The sequence below is a fragment of the Choloepus didactylus genome, chromosome 2, assembly GCF_015220235.1.
Source record: "Choloepus didactylus isolate mChoDid1 chromosome 2, mChoDid1.pri, whole genome shotgun sequence".
NCBI classification, from domain to species: domain Eukaryota; kingdom Metazoa; phylum Chordata; class Mammalia; order Pilosa; family Megalonychidae; genus Choloepus; species Choloepus didactylus.
Genome location: NC_051308.1, coordinates 28341302 through 28357287, shown reverse-complemented (window position 1 = coordinate 28357287; position 15986 = coordinate 28341302). Strand labels below are relative to the sequence as shown.

General features: G+C 41.4%; 2 protein-coding genes across 14 annotated transcripts in view; one reads left to right on the top strand and one right to left on the bottom strand.

Annotated features, from left to right (window-relative positions):
* Positions 1–9323, top strand: part of AKT3 (AKT serine/threonine kinase 3) — a 413894-nt gene extending 404571 nt beyond the window's left edge. For all 7 annotated transcript variants that reach the window (XM_037822276.1, XM_037822269.1, XM_037822307.1 and 4 more), the window contains one exon: positions 5779–9323. In XM_037822276.1, coding sequence (XP_037678204.1) covers positions 5779–5864 — 86 coding nt within the window. In that variant the 3' untranslated portion in view covers positions 5865–9323. The remainder of the gene's footprint in view (positions 1–5778) is intronic.
* A 1670-nt stretch (positions 9324–10993) lies between these two features.
* Positions 10994–15986, bottom strand: part of SDCCAG8 (SHH signaling and ciliogenesis regulator SDCCAG8) — a 288104-nt gene continuing 283111 nt past the window's right edge. For 2 of the 7 annotated variants that reach the window (XR_005214623.1, XR_005214622.1), the window contains 3 exons: positions 13626–13794; positions 12882–13000; positions 10994–11323 (listed from right to left, as the gene is read on the bottom strand). Coding sequence is in view for 1 of the 7 variants with exons in the window: in XM_037822239.1 (XP_037678167.1) it covers positions 11294–11323 (30 nt within the window). In the remaining 6 variants the exon portion in view is untranslated. The remainder of the gene's footprint in view (positions 11324–12881; positions 13001–13625; positions 13795–15986) is intronic. The other 5 variants (XR_005214625.1, XR_005214628.1, XM_037822222.1 and 2 more) reach the window with 3 other exon arrangements.

Here is a 15986-nt window from a genome sequence, read left to right as displayed (position 1 = left end):
CCAAACTGCTGATGGCCATTGCTTCTCTGCTGAGCGTCTCTAGATAGGAAGATCTGATATAAGAGCTCAGCAGTGTGGCAAGGCAAAGGCAGGCCCCCAGCCCCTCTGCAGTCTCCATTCAGCAGTGAGCAGTAGGCTGTGCTCTCCCAGGGGCTCAGCCCAGCGCACCTCTCATCACCAGGCCCCACAGGCTCTCTGGGTTTCCTGTTGGAAGGTGGTGGCCTCATTGATTGTTAACTGCAGCACCTGCTTTCTGCCAGGGCCAAGGGGCAGTGTTCTCAGTTTGACAATCCTGGGATAAATCCTAGATTCCCTTAATGGGCAGATAAAAGGTGAATCAGTGAAACCTTGAACTGTGATTACATTTAACATAATCTTTCCTTCTTGCATCCTTGAATAATGGTGCTGGTAAAAAAACCATTGCAGCTCTCTAACTGCTAAAGCACAGAGGTTTTGTTCATAAAAGTCCACAATAGTAACGTTACTTAGCATTTGTCTTCCCGCTTGCCACCTTGCTTTGATAAAACAGAATGAATTTATTTTTTAGAACAAATCAGCAGTTAGAAAGGCAAAATGTTCCATTTTCTATAAACAGCTGCAGTAACATGCCAGATTGTCCTCACTGGTGTTAATTAATTGAACAGATTTTGGAATGTGTCTTCTTGCATTATATCCATTAATGGTCTTCTGTCTTCCTCTTACAGAAAAATAGTTTCTTTGAGATCTGGTAGCTTTTACTGCCATATAATTACATTTGTTAAATGCACTAAGGAAATTAGGTAACTGATGCTACTTGGATCCAGTGATTCAAATGTAGAGTTGATTCTGTTTTCTTTTCTCAGATTCTTTTTAACATATTAATCTTTATTATTATCATTCTTTGTTGTGAATATCCTTTAATAACAGGAATGAATACACAAACACACACTCACTGACTGAGTGGACATGCTCCGTTTCCTTGATATCTGACTGTTCCTGCCCCAGTGCCTCTCCCAGGCTTGTGGCTCCTTTTTGGGCCATGATTTCATATTTGCCCACTCCAGGGAGTGGAGTGACACAGTGATATCATTGGCTTTAATAGCATGGCATGGGGTCCTCACATTGTCATTTATGAAATTTGGACTTCTTTATATTCTGAAATGTGATTTCTTTGTTACTGAAGTGACAGAATGAAGACTGTCTTAATTCTCAGCTGACATCCAGCCCCATGGTGACCAGTGCTCCTGCTCTGCAGGAAAACCCTCTCTCCCGCTATTGAGAGCACCGACCTGAGCACCTGGGCCTCACTGGCACTGGTCAAAGGCTGGACGCCCAGGGCTCCAGGGCAGCCTGCCCCTCGCTGGCTGAGGCAGGACGGGCACCCCACTTCCCCACGCCTGCTGCCCTGGGCTCTCTTCACGTTCGCTGTGCAAAAACACACTCAGCAAAACAAAGCTGTTAATGAGGAAAACTGTTTGAAATGTGATTGGCACATGTCAGAGTCAGAACATTAGGATTTCAGCTGCCTTTTCTCCAGAGAGTTTTTATACTCTAGGACTTCACAATGGATACGCCATCATTCCCCAGTTCCCACCATCATTAGTGTTGCCAAAAATACTGTTAAAGGTATTTGATGATCTAAAGGAGCATGTGGTTTACTTGGTATTGAACCAGTATTTTATAATAAGGAGGCAGAGATTTGCCTAAAACTCACTTCTATCTAGAAACGCTGACCGCAGTTACAGCAGTCTGTTTGCAAAGAGGGAGAGAGGGATCCTCATATTCCAGTGGTTTTCACAGAAGAGGGAATCACAAATGCTTTTTGATCTATTGATTCCAAGCTAATACAATGGTATTGACAAATTTTGGTTAGTTCCTTAAGCACATCTGTTAGATTCTCTTGTATTTAGAATAGAATAGCAAAAAGAACAGTGAGAAAAGAAAAGACAAGACATTTTTGTCTTTTGCTTCAGACAAATGCAAAGCATCATCCTTGGTAGTGTGGCAAGGTCAGTAACCACAGCACAAGATATGATCTGTATTCTTTCTCTCATTATGTGAAATTGATGTTCATCAGAAGCTGGAAAATTGAAAGAATTGGTAATGTATTTCCTATATGTATTTGAGGAAATGGAACTATTTTTCTTGAAGAAATGAACCTTGGGTAATTGAAAGACTTTCATTTATTTCTACTGTAAGGACAGCATCTGATTACGTGAGTTTAGAGTGGAGCAGGAGAGATTTTAAAAGGAGCATCTCCCCCGTGGAAAGTGAGCCGGGAGGGCGGCAGGGGCGTTGGTCGGAGCTGCGCCAAGCTGATGCCCAGGAAGCATTTGTTGACTAAGGGATTAAACAAACAACCACATCTGAGGAAGGGCATCCTGATAATGTGGGGTTTTAATCATCAGAACATTTATGAGAAGAAGTTAGGTGATCATTTGTAATCTTTTAAATACAAGAAAACAGGAAAGATGTAGAGTAGGAGCAGCTAGATTTTAAACAGCCTCCTTCAATCCCTTTCAAGTCCCTTCTTCCTATTTGTTTACTGATGAACTAATATTCGATGCTGACATCTTCCCCTCTTTTACTTTCTTATTTTCCTTTTAGTTTAAAGTTTTATCACTTGGAAATGGGGAAGGCAGATATTAGAAGTTGAATAGGAACAGTAAAATCTTAAACATCTGTTCTAGTTTGCTAATGCTGCGGAATGCAAAACACCAGAGATGGATTGGCTTTTATAAAAAGGGGGTTTATTTGGCTACACAGTTACAGTCTTAAGGCCATAAAGTGTCCAAGATAACACATCAGTAATCAGGTACCTTCACTGGAGGATGGTCAATGGTGTCCGGAAGCCCTCTGTTAGCTGGGAAGGCATGTGGCTGGCGTCAGCTCCAAAGTTCTGGTTTCAAAATGGCTTTCTCCCAGGACATTCCTCTCTAGCCAGCTTGCTCCTCTTCAAAACGTCACTCACAGCTGCACTGAGTTCCTTCTGTTATGTCAGCTCATTTATATGGCTCCACTGATCAACTTAAACCCACCCTGGATGGGTGGAGCAACACCTCCATGGAAATTATCCAGTCAGCGTCATCACCAACAGCTGGGTGGGGTGCATTCCATAGAAGCACTCAAAGAATTACAATCTGATCAACCCTGATGACTTCTGCCCATACAAGATTACATCAAAGATAATGGCGTTTGGGGGACATAATACATTCAAACTGGAACATTCCACCCCCTGGACCCCAAAATGACATTCTCTTTCCATATACAAAATACATTTCATCCCACAACAATATCACAGAAACTTATATCATTTCAGTAACAAAAGTTAAGTACAAGATCCCATCAAAATCAATTACAGACATGGTAGGTCCTAAGGCATAATTCTCCTTTAGCTTTGGATCTGTGAACTTAGAACAAGTAATATGCTTCCAATATACAAAAGAGGGACGTTCATAGGGTAAACATTCCCATTGCCATAAGGAGAAACAGTAAGGAAAACAGGGTTAACAGGACCAAAACAGTTCCTAAAACCTGCAGGACAAACTCCATTAGATTTCAAAGTCTGAGAGTCATTAACAGAACGACGTTGCATCCTTGGGGCTTGAGAGAGCGGGAGCCTAACCCTTCCTAAGGGCCTTTGTGGCAGCCCTTTCCTCCCCAAACACTTGGGTGAGTGCTCCAACATATCCACACATTGGGGAGACCACTTTCTCGGCCCCACCCTCCTCAAACATCGGGGCAGCTCCCAGATTCCCTTCCATCTCCGGGGCATACGCTCAACCCCTTCAGAACAGTGGGGTGGCAGCCAGGCTCTCCCCAATTCCCTGGGAATGTGCTCCACCCTCTTTGGGACCTCGGGTGGCAAAACTCTTCCAGAGCATCAAGGTGGAAGGCCCACCCTCGACCTCTGGGGCAAACTCACCCTTTCCATGCATGTGGGCTGCTCCGCTCTCCCAGCCCGAGACCTCCTGACTCCAGACCTCAACCTCCATGGCTCTGTCTTTGAAGAAAATTTTCCTTCAGTTTGTTCCTTGTCTGTCTTCTCCAGGCCAGATTGGCAATGGCTCTGTCCGTAAAGATCTCGCAAAAATTCTGTTGGCTTCGCATGAAGCATGCAGAGGTCAAAGCTATCAGACAATAGGACTTTCCACAAATCCTTTCTGGATAATTCCATCTCCCATCTTGGCTTATATTGAAATGGTGGCTGGGTTCCATGTTTGGTTACATCCTCACGTTGTGCTGTAGCTTCTGGGATTCCACCCCCTGGAAGCTCATAATTTTCCAAGCCATCAGCTTCTGGTTTCTTTGAACCCAAGAGCTCAGTTCTAAGTTTATCTCTCTCTGCTCGCATTTTACTATAAGCCGCAAGAAGAAGCCAGGCTACATCCTCCACATGTAGTCTGGAGATAGCCTCAGCTAAGTATTCCAGGTTGTTGCTTCCAGATTCTTCCTTCCGTCTGACACCAGGACTCAATTTTGCCAAATTCTCTGCCACTTTAAAACAAGGATTGCCTTTCTTCCAGTTTGCCACAACACATTCATCATTTCTGCTCAAGTCCTCATCAGAAGTATCTTTAGAGTCCATATTTCCATAAACAGTCTCTTTAAAACAGTTTTGGCTTTTTCTATCAAGCTCCTTACAATTCTTCCAGAATCTTCCCATTATCCATTTGAAAAGCTGTTCCAATATGTTTGGTATTTGCAGACTCAGCAGCAAAAGCACCCCACTTCTCTGGTACCAAAATCTGTTCTAGTTTGCTAATGCTGCGGAATGCAAAACACCAGAGATGGATTGGCTTTTATAAAAGGGGTTTATTTGGCTACACAGTTACAGTCTTAAGGCCATAAAGTGTCCAAGATAACACATCAGCAATCAGGTACCTTCACTGGAGGATGGCCAATGGCATCTGGAAAACTTCTGTTAGCTGGGAAGGCACGTGGCTGGCGTCTGCTCCAAAGTTCTGGTTTCATAGTGGCTTTCTCCCAGGACATTCCTCTCTAGCCAGCTTGCTCCTCTTCAAAACTCACAGCTGCACTGAGTTCCTTCTGTTATGTCAGCTCATTTATATGGCTCCACTGATCAACTTAAACCCACCCTGGATGGGTGGAGCAACACCTCCATGGAAATTTTCCAATCAGAGTCATCACCCACAGCTGGGTGGGGAGCATTCCAAAGAAACACTCAAAGAATTACAATCTGATCAACCCTGATAATGTCTGCCCATACAAGATTACATCAAAGATAATGGCATTTGGGGGACATAATACATTCAGACTGGCACAACATCTAATCAAGGACACAAATGAAAATGAATCATAGAAAGCTTTATTTTGCAGTCACACCTAAAATACAATGAAGAAAAAAATACACGCATTTAATGACTAAGATAATTAATTCTCTATAGACACTGTGGGTGTCTTAGATTCATTGACTTCTATAGTTTGGACATATGAAGTTTGTGAAATTAAAAGGCAATGAAGATGGTTTGTTCCTTACTATTTTTAAAAAAATCCTGTTTTCTTCAGAAGTATTTTTTTCCAGGTTCATTACATTTTGAAATGTTAGTGTCTAGAAAGAGACGATTTGATAGTGTTATTTCTTCACAGACCATGTGTTTACAAAGATGAGATAATTTTTGAAGTGTAAATACTGTTATGTTCTATTGGTAAACACAAGCTTATGGTAGCTATTGCCTGTGTTAATCTTTCTTATCTGAGGAATTAGAACAATTAAGACCAGAGATAATATTGACAAAAAATAAATGTAACATTGAAATAGCTGTTTCCTGTCCACAGATGATGAAGATGGGATGGACTGCATGGACAACGAGAGGCGGCCGCATTTCCCTCAATTTTCCTACTCTGCAAGTGGACGAGAATAATTCTCTTTCATTCTGCTATTTCACTGTCATCTTAGATTTATTACTGAAAATGATTCCTGGACATCAACACCAGTCCCAGCTCCTACAGATAGCAGGAGCCCCTTCAGACAGCCCCAACCGATCAAGGGTCTTCACCCTGGCCACCTTTCACCCCCATGAAAACACACATATACGCAAACACACTCGATTTTTTCTTTTTGCATGAAATTGTCTCTCAGTCTAAGGTCTCATGCTGTTGCTGCTACTGTCTTAATATTATAGCAACTTTAAGAGGTAACTTTACAATCTTTGGAAGTCATGAGTCCACCATTGTTCATTTGTGCACCAATTGTCATCTTTTGATTTTTAGTTTTTGTTTTTCCCTAACAGTGAAACTAAAAGAGATACGTTGATTCTAGGTACATTTTTTAACTTTCTAGAAGATAAATCAAAAACTAATTAGACTAAGAAGATTTAGTTTGTAATTCAGAACAGACAGTTGTGGAAGGGTGGTGATGTGCATATGCAAAACTTTAGTAAAGCATGTTAGTACATACAGTAAATAGATACCCCTAAGATCTGGCAGGAATCCATTAGGAAGCATTTGAGAGAAGGACTGGACAACTGTGGAGATTTTTGTTTTTTAAATGTGGATACTGCAGAGGAAGCCCCGTGTCGCACGTGGACATCCAGACTTCGTGGGCCTCCTGTACAGATGCACATTGTTCTTCCAAGAAATGAAGGCATATGCACAGCAGAGTTGAAATCATTTCAAGGGTTTTATGATATGATTTGCTCCAGAGAGCATTTTTTTTTCCCCTGTGCTTGGAAACCTTTTTCCCTTTTTGATATTTATCACCTCTGATGGCTGAAGAATGTAGACTGGTATAAAGATCCTGCTTTTCACCAAAATTTGTACACCCAAGGTAAACAGGTGTTTGCCTTATTGTTTGAATTTTTTACTTTAGGTTTTATGTGAATTAGCTTTCTCTCAGATGTTAAAACTTTGAATGTCCTTTTATGATTTTGTTTATATTGCAGTAGTATTTATTTTTTAGTGATGAGGATTATATGTCATATTAGCAAATGCAGCTCCAACTTACATAAAGTAGACTTACTGCAGTTATTTTGACCCATGTGCAAGGAATGTACAAGCTGATGAGAATCATGCACTTTTTCTCCTATGTAAAAAAGTTTGATAAGGCTCTGAAATTGTACATATTGGTTGGAATTTGGCTTTGGGAGAAGAGATGCTGCCATTTAACCCCTTGGTGCTGAAAATGAGAAAATGCCCAGTTATCCATGCCAAGGGGTTAATGAAACAAATGGATGTTGATGTTGAGAATGATACATTGCAAAGGCCTGACAACATAATGCAATGAAGAAAATTGAGTGAGAAATGAACTTTATTTGGCAAAATGAACACATCTCAAGTATTTCCAACTAGGCAGTAAAGGTTAAGAACCTGGTGTGTTTATCCTGATCATGGTACATTTATCACTGAGTTAAGCCATCAGGGAAAAAAACAAAACAAAAAAAGAACACCTCCAACTTTTCTTTTTCTGTATATACTCATGTTCCCAAATTTCCAACATTTCTCACTGAAAGGGGACATGTATGCAAACCTCATCTTTCTCCTTCATTAATGATGATCTTCAGATTAAACCCTTTGGTGCTAGGAGCTGACGTTTTCCAAAGCAGCCTATGAAGTCCAAGGAGCTGGGACGCCATTCTTGCAGCAAGCAGGAGGCATTCCTGATTCCCTGGAGTGATCATGGAAATGTATTTTAGTTGAACTATCTGACAGCTCCCAAAATGGAAGACTACAGCATTACGTAGTATTATGAGTGCACTGTATGAAAGAGCAAGTGACTTTTTAAGCAGGATGAATCATATTCATATGCAGATGTCTTAGCCTCTTGACGCTGGGAGTGTGGATTTATAGATTTGAAACCACTGCTGGCGGTGGGTGGGCCACTGGAACGGATGGGGGTTAAAGGGCATTTTATTAAGGCAGCTAAGACATATTCAGACATAATTTTATCCTGATTTTTCATATTTCTACCTGAGCGAAGTTCATCCTTAATATTGAGTGGGAGGTTACAGTAAGTGGTAGGTCACTCTTACCTACAAATATAGCTCAACTTGTTTTTCACTCGGAATTATGCTAATTGTTTCACTTTGACATGAAAGTAGACTAGAAGGTATGTCCTGTAAGTTGTCTCCCATCCATTATATAAGAAACAGATGAGAGGAAGAGAAAGCTGAGACTGGCTGATTCCTTTAGAGGGAAAGTGTAACACCATATACATATACTAAGCACATAAGCTTTTTTTTTTTTTTTTTTTTTAATAAAGTGATTTGCATGACTTAGGCTAAGGACACTTCCTAAAGATTAATGACTGGCGCTGATAGTGCCCCAGGCTGGCCACTCCTCACAGCTGGCTCTCATGCCCCACCCAGCCAATGCCTGGGGCTTGGTTACTTATCCGCTCTGATATTTCGTTAGTCTCGCACAAGTTGTCCTCTTGGCTTAAATTTTGAGAGTCTCTTACTTTCACTCCCAGATCTCAATTCGCTAGCATGGAGGAGTAATGGAAAAACAGAAAATGTGTATGCAGGGAGGTTTCTAAAACTTCCCTTGTTATTTGTCCATAGCTGTAGTTTTGGATTCTGGCAAGTGGAAAGACCTGAAACCTGGAATCATTCTCTCAGCATACACTTCAGACTTTGGGAAATCCAGCTTGTACTAACTTTCATTAATTTTGCCCTCTTCTTATAATGCAGCCATCTTGGAGGAAATTGGCCATTTCTGCTTGGATTTTTGGCAGGGTTGCTCACAGCTTTGCTTTCTACACTAATTACATAGCATTATTCCAGTATTGTTTTCCATTTCCCATACCTGATTTCCGGCTTCTTAAAGCTGACTGTTCTTGCAGGGGCCACTTGCTTCTCCTAGAGTACAAAAGTAAGGGCCTTCCTTACTAACTGCAGGGTCTATATATTACACCTCAATGTACACACTTTGCTGCTACTGTTTGTACTGTCTACAGTAGAATTCCCTTATCTTGCTCCTGGTAGTGCATTACAGGCAAGCATGAAATGTAAAGTATTTATTTAAATAAAAAGAAAACCTCTAAATTGGTAATTGAATTACCTCCCTGTAGCTTTATAGTTTGTGACATTTCTTGACCTTGCTAGTTCTTTCATTAGATCCGTGCAAGATCTAGTCATCTGGTTAAGGATTTTAAGCAGACGCGACTACGAACCCAAGAAACTGTATTACTATTACTGTTGGTCATATTAAAACTGTTGATTTCCTTAAATATATGACCCTCAAGGATGTGAAATAACTACAAGAAACTGTTTTTGTACACTGTACATCCTTAGTATTTTTACACGTATATGATAGGGATGCACATTATTTTCCTTCGTACAGAGCTTAAATAAAGCACTATGTCAATCTGCTACTTCTCTGTTTATTGTTGTTGGATGTGGTTCTGTAAATTTCAGAAAATAGTCTTTTCTGAAAAAGATTTTTTAATAGCCCCACCTGGTCTTAACCTACCTTGTACTAATGTGACAGGAAAGTATGTAAATTCCTTAGAGTTGAAAACACAGGATTATTTTATAACTTCAATAAACTTACAATAGTGGGGTTGTACAAACTTTGTTGAAGGGCTACTTCCAAAAGGGAGATGGTGACTACTCAGCACTGGTTTTAGGATAGATCTGTGAAGCCAGGGATAGAATAGGTCTCCTTGGAGATTAATTCAGATCAGATCCTAATAATCCTCACACCAAATGGTTTAGACCCAGAAGTCTTAATGAGGGTAGCTCCTGAGTAATGTCGTCTTCCTGATAATGTATGGCTCTGCACACTTCCTTTCTTACAATATATTTTTAAAACTTCAAGGCAAATTAAACTTACTTAGACATGGGCAATAGATGAGTAGGATGGGTGACCTACAATCCGATTTACCTAGAATCATTTTGGATGGGGCTTTTTTCTGATTTTACCTCATATACCAATGTAAACCTACTATTGTAGACCTGGCCTTGCTCTTGTGACCAAACCAGGTAAAGGAATGGCTTTTGGGACCAGTGTTAGTCAAGCATGTGTGGGTATGTCACACAGCCAAATCTGAGGGCATTTTCACACATGCTCTTCTCTCAGAACCACTGGGGTTGACAGTTCAGGAGGCTAAAATAAAGTGACCTCTGTAATTCTTTAAAGGTGCTATTTGTAGAATATTGTATAATTTGCTCAGAATATTCCTAAAGCAGAATTAAGGACGATTAAAATATCTTATGTGACAGCCTTTATGTCTCACACGTTTAATGAAGTCAAAAACTTTAAATCTGAATAGTAGTTAGTTCTACTATTTCAGGCTTGAACCTTTTACATGGTCAAGAGACTTGAACAGTCTCTGTGTTTATCGTGCCGCCAGCCCCAAAGCCTAATCCACACTGATTCTGAGAGGCCAGGCTGAACGTATGGTAACCTCAGATCTCTGTCGAAATGATGATGATGGTGATGCTGACAGATCACTGGCTGCCACGAAGTATAGCCTAAGGCCAGTGATTTGTCCCAATTGTGGCCTTGCCTTCGGTGTTCTATTGTCATCCTCAAAGACAACATAAAGTTTTCACTGTCCATTTTTCTTTAAACCCTTTAACGGCTTAACTATGGATAGTAGAAATACTATTTTAAACTAAAATGATGATCTGTTTACAGTTATTTGATACACTCTAAGTTTTCTGATTTCACTAAATACACATCTTTAGGCTCTTCTCAACTACTGCATATTGAAGAAAAAAGCTGACATCACAGAGCCAAAGATGCTGTTTTGTTTTGTTTTGTTTCATTAACAGAGTGGAGAGAATAATAATACATAATGTTTCCTGGTGAGTCCTTATTGTGTACATCTTGGTAGGATGGTAAATAATAATGGAGTCTTAAGGGATGTTGCGTAAAGGCAAATAAAGTTGAAGGATGATATGTAGATCACAAAGAGGGAAAGAAAAATGAATGGTGAGAAAAAAATTTGATCTGGTCCTTACTACACTTTGGCCTAATTAAAATATGTGCCTTTTTGGTGTGTTGTGTTCATCACTACAAGGTAAAAAAAGAAACATTACAATTCAAGTCTTTAAAAAGTTCATTTATTGAAATTCATATGTGTAACAAAGCATACAAATGAGCATATTTTAAAACAAACTGCAAAACATTTCTGAAAACATACAAGGAGTTCTCTCCTCCTCTAATACACTTTTTGGTTCCAGCTCATCCTTAGTGCAGGGGACTCTCTGAGAACCAAATGTGGCAATTATGACATCAGCTGCACTGAGTCCAGGAGGGTTGTGGTGGATTGTGGCATATGGAATACAAAACACATGAATGTAAATATCTCTTTGTAAATCATTTATTTCACTCTGTTTCATCCAGGTCAGAAATCAGATTGTGGCATGCTGGGTAACTGGAAAAAAAATGATAATAAAAAGTAAGTTTAAATATATCATGTTCTTCAATGTTGACTTCTGTTCTCATTTAATGGTTTAGTCACCCCTTATGACTTAATCATTTGGAGAAAAAATTTCTGTTGCTAAAAATGTGGCTATCTTACCATATACAATTGTATAAAAAATTTGTGTCTCATCTTGACCACAGATCAGAGCCCTTTTTGCATATTAATATATTAACTATTTTGTCTTAATGCTTTACACTTGAAAATAACTTGCATTCCAGACATGTGTGCATTTTAAATAAGGGTAATCTGATGGTAGGACATTTCCAGAAAGCCATCTCTTTCCTTGTTCAGGAAAAGAGATACTGATCTGAGCCAGAATCTGTTTAGTGAAAATTGTTCCAACAGTACAGCAGGTAAAGCTAGAACAAAAACAAGATGTAGGCTGAGTGCCCCTAAGGAATCCCTGGTGAAGTGGTACAAACTGTAACTTCCGAGTTTTTTGCTCCAGACAATTTATTATAATACGTATAAAGGCATTTTTACATGGAAACCTCTGTTTGCCGAAAGACAGAATTTGGTGCATGTGGTCCATTAGTTTTAAACAGATATGTTTCCAAACTAGTTCATAAATACTGAGTTGGTATTAAAATTTAGGAAAGTATTGAATACTGATACCTGCCTCTGCTGAGGGTGTTCACATTAATTTAAACCACATCAGGAAGTAGGGTCAGAAACCATCAGAAATAGTTATATTCCACAAAACATTTACGGAGTCTCTACTGTGTGGGAAGATAAATAAGACATAGTCTTTGCTCTCTTGGAGTGTTAACTCCAGAAGAGAGCTAAGATGATATTCACTAAATCCCAGTTTTCACTTCAACTGATAACCAAAATGCAATGCTGGGTCAGAAGACAGATTTTGTCTCTGGTTAGCTGAGAATCATCTTCTAGAAAGAGAAGTGGGCCTTATATTCCCCAAGCCAGATTTCCTAAGCTTGAATCAGAGAGGACTCTTGTCTCTCCAGTTTAAGCCATGATTACTTGTTGGGGGTTTACAAGACAGAACAGTGAGTGAAAGTAAGCTATTCAGAATTCATGCAAGAGAAATATATGAAAAACAATCTGTTGCCTGTTTTGGTAAAATGAGAAAAGGTAATTTCACATTTTAAGTAAAACTTTTGTGTGTGAGCTACTAATTGTGGCTTTTTCATGAACAGGTCTGTGAGTAGAATGGTTTCAACGCAGGTAGTGAGTATACAGGACTCACACTGGATGTAGGCCTCAGTCCCTGTGAGCAGATTTGTGGTGTGATGTTTGTAGCCTTCTTAGGTCTGAGCAGATGGTAGACGGACCCTCTTTCTTAGAGCCCACAGCTGCTTCTGCAATCAGGGCCCTTCCTCAGTAGACTGCAGGGAGTCTGCTGTGCCCTGGAGCCCTGTCATTGCAGAACGTGTTCCCCTCTGTCCTCAGTAGAATACACACGGCTCAGGGGCTCCCACCCACTTGAATTCACCACCCAAAGCCTCTATCCAGACTTTATTTGCCTTCAAGTTTTGATTGAACTGACCCAGTTCAGTTCTGTTGAATGACTGGTTTGAAATGATTCACCCTCCTCGCTCCATGGGTGGGTTTAGTAAGGCTGTCTGCTGATCTGGGTGCTCTAGAGAGTGGCTTTTTTTCCTAACCCTAGAAATGCAAAGATGTCCTTTAATACACGGATAAGCACAAACCATAATGATATTTCAAAAGACAAATGTAACAGAACTTTGGATAAAAAACACACCCATAAATGCACAATATAAAATAGTGATTAACAAATCAACAACAACAAAAAGACCTGAAGTAGAAGTAAAATGTGTTGCAGGATTTTTTTTTTAACTGAGCGCCAGGAAACTGGCATTTCTCATGAATCTTTGTAGTGCCTGTGGGCTCCAGGGCCATGTAGTAATTTATCATCATCTGATCCAATCCCTGCTGGCTCTCATCCTGCTCTGCTGAAACCACTGACCTCCTCCTGCTCCTGTGGATCCACATGAGTGACACAGATGTGAGGGCCTCAGTGCGGACAAATGGAAGGTAACCCCAATTGGTCTCCCTGCGGCAAATCAGCTTTTGCTCTCCCTTCATCAGTTTTACATGTTGTTTGGGTTTGGTGTGAAGCCCTGTATTCATTTCACTTTTATGTTATAGTGCTTATTCACTGCTCAACCCCAGAGCCTACAGCTATGCCTGAGCGCTGGTGAGCATTCATCTGACTGAGGAAGCTACCCTAGTACACCACTGTTTCGTTTGTTAACTGCAGCACTGTTACCTGCAGTCTGCTGATTCTTTAATAAAGAACATTTCTCAGTGCTTTCCCTTCTCTGGTCCTGTAGTGTGTCCAGAGGTATAGAAGCTTTTAGTTCCTGGCCAAAGCTGGCTTATCTGCTTATTTCCAGGAAGGTGGCTGCATCGTCCACATCCCAGTGACCATGGCTTTGCTGTACAGGAAAGATGAGAATGCGTGTGCCAGGGCACATTAGCCAGTCTGAACTGTGACCCGAGCCCTCAGTCACCACCTACCCGTCAGCCCCTGGCTGTGGCCCTCCCAGGAGGTGTGGCCCTATCTGCAGTTGTCCGTGGCTGCTCTCCAGATTAGAAGCAGGCGGACAGGATGCCCTGGCAGCTGCTCTTCTAAAATACTGACCCCAGATGATAAAAATGCTCCCCATCTGCAAGCCTGTGATTGCTAACCCATTTTCTTTGCTCTCATTTTAATTCCTGACAGAGCCTTCTCTCCACAAACCCTGGCTTTTCTGTCTAATTTAGTTCTGATGTTTCACTTAAATTTGGGATTTAAAGATGAGTTGTTCTGGATGACCTGAATTGTTCCCCAGGCAACCACGCTGTGGGGTGGAGCCCTTTCTTCTGTTTTGTTCCCAAGCTGGCCTGGGATGAAGCCATCAGCCAAGGGACAGGTCGTGTACCACCCCAACCCTGCAGGAGAGCCTCGCAGCCTCAGGCCCACTCTCCTGTGCTTGCACTTGTTTCTCTGCTCTCTGCATCTCCACCCTGCTCATTTGCACATTTTCTGTTTCTGGATTGCTGGTCAAAAAATGGTCCTGTTCCTTCTGCCACTGGCAGTAAAGCATCTATTTTTAACTAGAGAGGACAGAATCCCTTCTTCCCCACCTCCATCTAGGCAGTTTGACCCTCAGAGTCCAGACTTTTTAGGATATACTGCCTGTTCTGATCAGGTTAGTGAAAGAGCCCCTAGTCAACCAATATGACGTGTGGAATTAGGGAGAAGTCAAATTTGGAAGACAACCTGGAATAAAAAAGCCAAGTGAACCCTGGTTGCTGACTGATGTGTTCAGGGGAATGGGGCCCCCAGCAGTTGTGCTGTGGAACTTTGCAAAGCAGCCCTAGAACCTGGATGCCCACCTGTCAGCAGGCAGCCTGCTCACAAGCCACCTGGGCAGAGTCCGCTGCCTTCACATCACTGCAGTCCTGCCTCCTTTTCCCCCAGCAGGAGCAACAAACTCTTGCTGAGCTCCCTAACCTTCCCTCAAAGCTTTTCTTGGAATCTGGCTATTGCCAGCTGCAAAGCTGGGTAGGAGTTCACGGCGAGGTCAGCACAGAGACCCAGCAATTCATTCTTCCCCGATAACTGCCAGGCGGGCCTCGCACAATGAAAGCGCTGCAGCATCAGAGTTCACAGTCCCGTTCTCCCTAGCTTAAGGCGCCTGGCTTTCCTGGCTTTGGGCTCCAGCAAAGGAACACAACTGTGGAAGCCAGAGAAGTTAGAAGGTAGGAGCAGGAAAGGCTTCCTTGCAGACAAGAAGACGGAGAAGGATGATTCTTCGGCTTTCTGTAAAATAGCATCTCAAGCTGGACTTGGGCCTTCCAGTTGTGCGGGGGAGACAGCCCCTGCAGAAGAACAGCAACGCTTTCCACTTAAAGGAGGGGTGGGAGTTACAGGAAGCGCACTTGCTAGGCCAGCCCTCCTTCCCAGGGCATACACAGAAGTGCGTGTTCCCTCAGTGACTCGCGGAATCCCGAGCCTGAAGTCTTCCAGCTTTCCGGAATCACAGAAGTCACGAGAACTTCCTCCGCACATGGGCAGGTGTCTGTGTTTTATGTGAACCATGTTTCCATGGTAAATAGAGTTTTAAGAATTCCCAAAGGACAGACAGTGTCACCAACAGCAGAGAGTGGAGCCTCTGGCTGCCTCATGTTTGAAAGCGTTAAAAATAAAGACAACATTGACATTTGGGGTTGTAATGTGACGGAATTACAGTCTTTTAAAGGCAAGAACCACTTATCTACACTACATGTAATATTCAGTGTTTTGTTCACTTGTCTAATTGGATTAAAATATTTAGCTCCCTTTAAAATCTTGATTGTGAATTTATATTGCAAAATGTAACATTTGACTTGGGAAGCAATAAGTGGAGCAAATGTATCTGAAGCAATATAAAATTCAACTTATTTTTCTCCTACAATTCTTATTCTGAAATTATTCACTCTTGGGCAAAATGAACTGTTAAAGGAAGAGCAAGTTTGGCTGAAATGAATCGCTATGTGCTTTTCAACATTAATTACACACAGAACCCTCAGTTAAAAAAAAAAAAGTTAAACTATATGATATTTTAGTTGCATGGGGAAGCTTCTCTGACCCTTACGTTAGAAA